Below are 9,109 nucleotides of genomic sequence, written 5' to 3' on the forward strand. Positions count from 1 at the left end.
CGGGGCATAGAGGACCTACAATAATGTACAGTATTTGAAAAATAATGTGTTTTTTGAACATTAAAGCATGTCAACATATTCTGTTACACCAAATACACAAAATAATGATCTTTAAAAAAGCATCATATGACCCCTTTAAGACCCCTTCACTGGTGTGCACACGCACGCCCCACCCTCCCTGCTGCTGAATCACATGAAAACAAACCCGGTTATTGAGAGGTGCTTGGGCATCTTTGATTAGACCGGGTGACTCAGCAGGAATGGAAGAGGAAGAGGAGGAGAGAGTGGAATTTTATACAGCTGCTGAAAGAAGAGAGGGAACGGGGTCTCACCTCGTGGTCCGGGATCTCAGAAGACAGAGTCTGTCCCAGGACGGTCCCCGTTAGATAGGTCCAGCAGCGGGCAGTATTGGCAAGGTTATAGCCGCCTGAGAAGGACAGAGAGAGGCAGATTTGTATACGCAGAGAACGAAAAAGAGAGCGAAGGGGGATTGAAGTCAGCAAAAGGGCTTCATTGTACTAGTGTAATTACTACCTTTCATCTAGAGCTTGGCTAGGCAGGTCTGCAGCTTAGAGCTCATTTCAAAATGGGCTAAAATCACAAAAGTTCACTTTCTTCTCTCAGCCCAACCCCCCCTGGCCGTAACAACACACTAATAAACTTTTTGGCCGAGTCGGAGAGTTGGCAACAAGGACAGAAGATGTAGTTGTCAGTGTTAAGGCATGGAGGGAGAACAAACTGAGGCATGACTGCTGAAGCCGTCTATCGATTTATGTTTTTTAAATGATTTTTTCACCCAAAATGAAAATTCTGTCATCATTTACTCACACGCACGTCGTACAAAACCCATAACATCTTCAAAACACAAATGAAGATACATTTAATAATCTCTTGTAATTTTTGACAATCCATGCAACCAACATTTGCACAAAAGGACATTGTAAACATACTCCATGGGAATGCATGAATAAAAGAAGAAATTAAATCCGTTCATCATAAAAACCAAACCACCAAAAAAACATTTTTTTGGATGGACAAAAATGAATCTTCATTTGTGTTAAGAAGATGAATGAAAGTCTTAAGGGTTTGGAACGACATGAGGGTGAGTAAATGATGACAGAATTGTCATTTTTGGGAGCATAATATAATTCAACAAAAACAATGACACAAACCTCCACCTAGAAGCAGAGTGGGTAACTCCCAGTCCAGTATATAGTTCAGACATTTTCCGACTCCAACCGGAGTCATATTGAAGGAGCACATGGGGTCACCCGCCATGGTGTCCGCTCCAAGTTGCATCACAATTGCTTCAGGGTTAAACAGAGCTTTGACTTCCTGCATCACACTGAGAGAAAACCCCAAAAAATGAAATAATGTCTATGTTTAAATGACACTGTACCATGGGGACAAACAAAACATTGCAAGGAACTTAGATTGCTTGGTTACTGGATCTTTACAGACCTAGTGAAGGTCTGGCAGTACCGATCATCACGGATGCCATCCTCGAGGGGGACGTTAACAGCGTACCAGCGTCCTTTACCCAGCCCAGTGTCAGTCACATCACCTGTGCCTGTCAAAGAAATTATAATGAGACGTTAATGTTGGTCTCTTTGAAGGTCATTCATATGACTGATAGAACTTATGTCAGGGCCAGTATGAATGATCTAAATTAAGCTTTATTGAGCACTGATGTTGCTATTTATAGAATCGTTTATAGAAGTGTGGGTCATTAAGATTTTTTAAAATTAATTAATCATTCATTTGATCAAAAATGACAGAAAAGACAGAAATTATATTTCAAATAAATGGTGTTCTTTTGATGTATCACCGTTTCCACAAAAAAATAAATAAATTGCGCAGTTTTCAACTGTTTTCAACACTGATAATAGTAAGAAATGTCAGAATGATATCATCATATCAGATATGGAAGCCTGGAGTAATGATGCTGAAAATTCAGCTTTGCCATCACAGGAATAAATTGCATTTTATATAATAACATTATTTCACAATAGTATTGTTTTTACTGTATTTTTTGATCAAACATTAAAAATACTTCACCAACCCCTAACTTTTGAATGGTATTGTCTTTTCTTAGATGAAGCTGTTGCAGTGAGATTACATACTCAAAAAAAAATATTTTTGCAGCTTGCTTATTTGCCTAACTATAATTATTAAACAATTTTAAACCTAATTTCGTAATGTGAAGTCAATAAAAATGTAAACAGATGTTTACTTAAATTTAACTACATGAACAAAATTTAATTGCCGTTACCGTACCACTGCTGAAACTGTGCAGGGGATTTCCAGTTCCCAGCATGCTATGCATGGAAATGGACTGGGAGAGAAATGTTGAAATGAAGTGTTATGTTTCTGAAGATGAAAAATTGGGGGAACTTGCTAGTGTTTAATGTTCTGTTATATTTGGATTTAGAAGCGTTTCTGTTATGTTGGACTTTCAGGCATTACCTGCAGTGAAGAGCGGGCTAATATAAAGTCTACTTTACTCAAAGAGCAATTACTGTGCAGATGCAAGTGCAGTTGATCAGTTTCTTCCGCTTCTGGCCAAAACCACACAGTACGGTAGAAAAAAAGTTGCATTCAGTATGTGCACTATTGCTAGCTAGTAAAGAGATTCAGTTGGGTTATTTTGACAGTCCATTTTTTTTTGCGTTTTACTCAATTCAGTCAGGTTTCCGCTACAAGCATCTGAATCATAATTTTATTTTAATGTTAAGAAAATCTATTCCAAGAGTGTCCACATATGAATTAATATGAATTCTGAATGTGTCATTTGTGAAGATCACTTGGCAACTGTGTTGCAAAAACAACCCAATAATAAATCATTAAGTAAATAATAATTAAATCGTAGAACATCTTGCATTTGCCCAGTTACCTTTCCAAGCGCTATTGTTAAGCTACTGAAGGGGCTCTCAGAGTCTCCAAGAAGCCACAGAGCTCCAGTCTCCTTTATCAGCTGGGTAATCAGACTCTGGGCGCTGGAGTGGAGCCTGCAGCTCCAACTCTGGCATGGCTTGAAACATGACTGTCAATTAAGGGAATTAAAAGACGTGCTGGTCTTCACTGAGGCGTAGAGGCATGCCGAACTAACCTGGGAAAAAGCCAGGGGAGAACTTGTGCAGAGACACTGTCATGACTTTAGAGGTGAAGCTGAAAGCGTCCTCCACACCTGGAGAGGAAACAATGCAGAAGTCCACTTAAAGGGAAGGATATTAAATTAGGTCAGAGTAAAAGCTTAGAGGAAGTGCCCTTTTTCACTGATGGATTTGTGTTCTAATTGAGAAATAACCTGAACTGATAACAGATGAACACAAACAAGGAATATGAGCTACTACTTTCTAAACATCTGAGTCTAACAAATAAAGATTCTACAACAGAAAAAAATTACCTGGCATATTTTTTTAACCTGCATTTTTTAACCTTAACACACAGTGATAAGGGTCTGAAGTGGTCCTTTCTATAGCCGGGTTTCCATCCAAAGTTGCGAATTTAACTTATGCGCAAAACTGGAATATTGCATAAAACATTTGCGAACAAGCATCGTTTCCATCCAACAAGTCAAAGAGAACAAAATTGTCACTTCCTGATAAACTGGCACTATAAATCACTAAGAAAATTAGGAGAATATAATAATTTTCATATATAATAAATTACTTGCACCTCAGAGCGAGCAGACGAAACACAATGAATGCAGTCATTGCTTTCGGAGGTGGATGCTGCTGTTTGGAAACGCAGTCGTGTAAGACATTTCTGGGAGGCAATTATACAGAAAAACTTTGATGACAGACTTTGCTCGTGCATTTCCGAATGACCATAATAACATTTCAGATGCTGTGAAATGATTCCGTGGACAAGGTTTTGCCATCCCATAGCGCAAAGTCACATTACTTTTTTGATGCGCTTGGAGGAATTTATTCGCAAAATGCATTTCCATCTCCCATTATTCGCACAAGTCAAAAACCACCTCAAGCGAGCGTAAAAACGTTTTTTCGAATTAAGGGATTTTTATTTTAAATTTGGCATTTCCATCACTCGTTTCTCATGCGATACTTCAAAATGAACATTAAAATATGGAAACATAGCTTATGATATAATTTCCTGTTGTATTCTTTTCCACATGTTGTTTGCATGCACCACATGACTTTAATCTGGTGGACCAAGGTGTTTAAAACATTTATAAGCATTTTTGTTCAAATAATTTTTCTCTAAGAAATAAAAAATTAAATATTATGCAAAACTACCTAATGAGATTTCTTTTCAAGAACTTTTAAAAAGACTTTTGTTTGTCATTATGATATCAGGGTGGTTGTACCAACCTGACATTTTTGTTTTACTTTATGTGTCCCTCCCCAAAAAAAACTCAAAATGACGTTATTTTGGAAATGTAAAAAAGAAAGAAAAAAAAGGTGCATTAAAACTATTGTATGCATGAACTGCATGTGTTTTTATGTGTTTTTAAATAAATGCAATTTAAAGTTTCTAATGAAATTGAGTGTCATGTCACTGACCCATCTAACATTTGCTCTTGGTGTTAATGTGCGTTTGGAAATCAGGTAGAATTTTAAAGCCAATTTGTGGACTATTTGTGGAAAAGAAGGATGCTAAATGCTATTAACAACAACAGGCTGTTATGGTTATTGTTATGGAAGTGTTATTACCATCTCCATGGTGAAGGTCCACATCCACATAGAGAACTCTCTCATACTTCTCGCGCAGTTTGAGGATTCCAAGAACAGCGTCATTCACATAACAGAACCCAGAAGCCTCGTCCCTTATATAACAACAAATATTCAATCCGCTGCTCCAGTGACCCACTGAACAATGTCCGACACATACATAAACATTCATCTACAATAAACATACTTTATGAAAACTCAGCTTGTTTAACAGGCTTCTGCAAACAAATTGTAACATCAAAATTTGAACTTGGTATAAACCATAAACCATGCAGATCTTCTTAGTACTTATGCTAAAGATGCCACTGGCATCTCAATGATTGATGTGGACGTGAAACACAAGAGGGTGGGGACAAGGCCTGTTGTGCCGTATTACTTCTTGGCGTGATGCCACCCTCCGGCCCAGTTGATGGCCACATCACTCTTTCCATCAAGGAGATTCTGGGCAGCAGTCAGAGTGGCTCCTCCAACGGCAGCCGCGTAATCAAAAATACCCTCCACCACCGGACAGTCATAACCTGAAAAAAAGAGTGACAAGTGGGGGGTTTGATAACACAGGGGGACAATGGGATGGGGTGTAGAGAGGAAATTGAGAGGGAAGATATGGAGAGGGAGAGTGAGAAAGAACAATAAACACTGAGCTACATTAAAAAGATTATTTTGGTCAGTGCCGATAGCCTCGTGGGCAGTGTGCCAACATATAGCGCCGTTGCACTTCGGGTGTCCTGAGATCGAGTCCCGGCTCGTGGACCTTTTCCAACCCCCCACCCCTCCCCACTCCTCTCTCTCTCTCCCACTTTGCTACCTGTCAACCAACTTTCCTATCATAATAAAGGCAAAAAACAACAAAAATAAAATCTTAAAAATCATTGTTTCCCTCTCAAAAACAATAACACTACTCTCTATCCCTGGAGATTAGTACGAAGTGTCAGTTTGTCAGGCATTTAAATTACACATGGCCGTGATCCAGTACAAAAATGAAACGCTGATTGTAATAACTGGAAAGTCAGAGAAAGATTAAAGTATAATACTGCCCTCTGCTGTAAGCAAGAGGGAACTGCCTGCACTGCATGCAACACAAGGGACACTATACGCTTGGCTGACACACTACAGGTACATCTCAAAAAATTTGAATATCATGAAAAAGGTCAATATTTTTTGTCACTCATTTCAGACAGTGAAACCCATATATTATATAGATTCATTACACATAGAGTGAAATATCTCAAGCCTTTATTTCTTGAAATGTTGATGATTATGTCTTACAGATAATGAAAACCCAAAAATTCAGTGTCTCAGAAAATTAGAATATTACATAAGATCAATAAAAAAAATGATATTTTAAACAGAAACGTCAGGCTTCTGAAAAGTATGTTCATTTCTATGCACTCAATACTTTGTATATGGCCAAAAGTGTATATGGACACCTAATTCTAATTCAAAGGGTTTTAAACAGGGCTCTGGGGACCAGCAGGGGGACGAATGGGGGAGCTAGGTGGTCTGTGAATATTTTTTAAGGGCTGCCATATTTAACATGTTAACTTACGATATAAATTAAATCATTTTACATCAATTAAATGCTTTCTGAAAATATAAATTTAAATGCGATTGTCTATTAAATGCTAGTTTTTAACAGGAAGAAATACAAAAAACAAATAGGAACAACAGTGAGATGTACAGTAGGTGCACCCCTACATATTTTTGCTGGTACTTTTGTTGTAATGATGACAAAACTGCTTGCTTTCAAACATCTTATTTAACAGAGCAACTAGGATATTGACAGATATTAAAATAGGAGTGTTAAAAGAATAAAATATTTATTTGGATTTACATAAATTCTATTTAATTTTTATTTGTCCCCTCAAGAACTAAATAAATAAATATTTTATTATTTTAACACTCCTATTTTAATATCTGTAAATATCCTAGTTGCTCTGTTAATAAGATGTTTGAAAGCAAGCAGTTTTGTCATCATTACAACTATATTAAACAAAACATCGCTAATGCTCGTGTCAGAAGAGGAGCAAGTTCCTGCAACCAGAATCAACATCTTCCCAGAGGAATGGAAGCTGCTGGAAAAGGAAGTCCTTATTTATACTCATGATTACTGTACAAACTTTTGGCCATGTACTAGTACAGTAATCACGGGCCTAATCATCTGAATTCAGGTATATTAAACACAAGTCTCACCTAGTCCAAAGTCAACAGACTGAGGATCATCATTGTCCCCGTCCTGGCTGATCTTGTGCAGGTGCTGTAGATAAGAGTCTGTGTGAAACACGGCCATCTCCTCTATTGAAGCCACATGAGGCTTCACCACCCTTAACACACGCACACAACAGTTTCAACAACATACACATCAGTTAACATTATTTACATACTAGAAACTACATATTTAAACACTGAGAAATTGTCTATTAGACATAATCTTGACACACCTCATGTATTTTAATAAGCCATACGCCTCAATCAATGAATGCACCATACTCGCCTGTGAGAGAAAGAGAGAAGTGAAGAACACCAACCATATAACGTTACTCATTTAACTTTTTACACTTTATGCATTCAAACAATTACAGTAATACTGTGTAGTACCCCGGTACTGTGATGGTTTCAGAAAATACGTTCAGGTGTGTTTTCATATATTCCATGTTAGTTACTGAATAACACATTCATATCGATTGGCATTTGAATACTTCAAAAGAATCCCACGGTAATTTACTATGGTAGATGTCCATAACACAGTACGTTACTTTTCCATTAGTACCAAGCCAGCTAGAGCAAACGCGATTCCCTCTCACGTTCATGTCTCTATTATAATATTCACTATAAATCCCACTATGCGTGTTGTGTTTGGGAGTGTGTGAAGTAACGTGCAGCTCATCTCACCCGGTTTGGCACTTTAGACAGCGAGTCGCATATCTGGATGTACTCCGGACTGTAAACATACACCACGCTACGATTTCTGCTTTTATCATAATTACTCTCGCTTTTATCACTCATTTAAAATCAAACTATTAAAATCAAAGCACCTCATAAATCGATAGAGCCTTTCGGTGCACTCCGGCCGAACGTTACAGCAACAAACGTCCGTTATTTCAAAATAAAAGTCCGGACATTGAACCAAGAATAACTTCTCTCAAGACACTGTAATGATGGTTGTCAAGATAATGTGGTGTTTTGGCTTCTCCTTTCTGACGGGAAACAGCAAAAACTCACAAATGTCTGGGTAATTCAATAAATAAAATACTTTATTTCAATTTTTATTATTTTAAATTTAAGTTGTAATTTATTACATTCTAAGCAAAATAAATAAAAGTTACTATCTCATAAAGGCTTCTTCAAGTACATGCAAGTTACAAGCCATATCTACTACTGGCTTGAAACAGAGCTGTAAAGACCACAAATGCAAGTCTAAAACACAACGAATGTTATGAAACGTATAAGTGGTCACCTCTCCATTAGTTGTAGATTATAAACAACGATACAGTACACTAAGCAGTACAGTTCTTTTATGTTGGCAAACAAAAACAAAAAAGAACAAAACGGAGTTTCATGCTTAATAGATCTTAGTCAGGATGGACACTATATCGAATTTTACGCACATGAAAACAAGGACATACTTAGTTTGACAAGCACTGTATAACGGTTCTAACGATCACATTTTAACCTTGTTGTTAAACAACAGTGCAATACATTGAACACACTGTATTTCCATTCCTCACAGCCTCATTTTCACTCCTGTCAAAAATTAATTATGGAGCTACACTGACTAAGGTCTATGGAAAACCTATATTAGGACTACTGAATGACAACATCAAACTGAACTACCAAAGCATTTGTTCGACAACAAGTTTATTCACTCTTGTTCAAAACAGTTGCAGATTTTGCTTTCACACTCAAACTCACACAAACACCTAAATAACTGCTCTAAAATAGTGGTCTCGTCCTCTGTACAATAAAAACTATACTACTTAAAAACTTCATGGTATCACTGTACAGTACAGGCGCCACTAGGCAGGAAGTCCTGGACGTAGGTAGCCACAGCTTTAGAGAGGTAAGTCATGGTGCCAAAGCGACCGCTGGGTGCAGTATCATATAGGAGCCGGCAGATTCCCATAGAGAGATCCTTTTCTAAAATACTGTCCTCTGCACCAAGATCCTTCTGCAGCAGCGAGAGAAAGGAAATTACTTAACATTTGATGATAATATATACAAAGTGAAATCATGTTATTTGAAACATTTCACAGTTAAATACCCATACCTGGTCCTTGAAGAACATGTCATTGGCAATGTGAACAATCTTCTCTATGTGGATGATGCTGCCAACGCTTTGAATGTCCACATCAGCCAGCATTGTAAGTACCAGGATCCCTTCGACCAGCAGCTGCCTATATTCAGGCTGAGGCACACGG

General features: G+C 37.7%; 2 protein-coding genes and 1 long non-coding RNA gene across 5 annotated transcripts in view; 1 reads left to right on the forward strand and 2 right to left on the reverse strand.

The window, feature by feature from the left end:
* The window catches only part of LOC107695331 (histone deacetylase 8), a 25,561-nt gene extending 17,675 nt beyond the window's left edge, over positions 1-7,886 (reverse strand). Inside the window, exons 1-9 of the mRNA XM_016495192.1 lie at positions 7,584-7,886; positions 7,133-7,185; positions 6,885-7,015; positions 5,071-5,212; positions 4,677-4,789; positions 3,110-3,187; positions 1,462-1,570; positions 1,173-1,345; positions 333-427 (exon numbers count right to left, since the gene is read on the reverse strand). Of these exons, the coding sequence (XP_016350678.1) occupies positions 333-427; positions 1,173-1,345; positions 1,462-1,570; positions 3,110-3,187; positions 4,677-4,789; positions 5,071-5,212; positions 6,885-7,015; positions 7,133-7,185; positions 7,584-7,697 (1,008 nt within the window). The 5' untranslated portion in view covers positions 7,698-7,886. The remainder of the gene's footprint in view (positions 1-332; positions 428-1,172; positions 1,346-1,461; positions 1,571-3,109; positions 3,188-4,676; positions 4,790-5,070; positions 5,213-6,884; positions 7,016-7,132; positions 7,186-7,583) is intronic.
* LOC107695333 (uncharacterized) overlaps positions 1-8,211 on the forward strand; it is an 18,864-nt gene extending 10,653 nt beyond the window's left edge. Inside the window, exon 3 of the long non-coding RNA XR_001634984.1 lies at positions 8,142-8,211. This is a non-coding gene — a long non-coding RNA (uncharacterized LOC107695333). The remainder of the gene's footprint in view (positions 1-8,141) is intronic.
* LOC107695329 (phosphorylase b kinase regulatory subunit alpha, skeletal muscle isoform-like) overlaps positions 7,979-9,109 on the reverse strand; it is a 20,287-nt gene continuing 19,156 nt past the window's right edge. For 2 of the 3 annotated variants that reach the window (XM_016495188.1, XM_016495189.1), the window contains 2 exons: positions 8,959-9,109; positions 8,779-8,859 (listed from right to left, as the gene is read on the reverse strand). In XM_016495188.1, the coding sequence (XP_016350674.1) occupies positions 9,003-9,109 (107 nt within the window). In that variant the 3' untranslated portion in view covers positions 8,779-8,859; positions 8,959-9,002. Of the gene's footprint in view, positions 8,860-8,958 lie in introns of all 3 variants that reach the window. The other variant, XM_016495191.1, reaches the window with a different exon arrangement.

This window comes from Sinocyclocheilus anshuiensis, unplaced genomic scaffold (genome assembly GCF_001515605.1).
Source record: "Sinocyclocheilus anshuiensis isolate Anshui unplaced genomic scaffold, SAMN03320099.WGS_v1.1 scaffold282, whole genome shotgun sequence".
NCBI lineage: Eukaryota > Metazoa > Chordata > Actinopteri > Cypriniformes > Cyprinidae > Sinocyclocheilus > Sinocyclocheilus anshuiensis.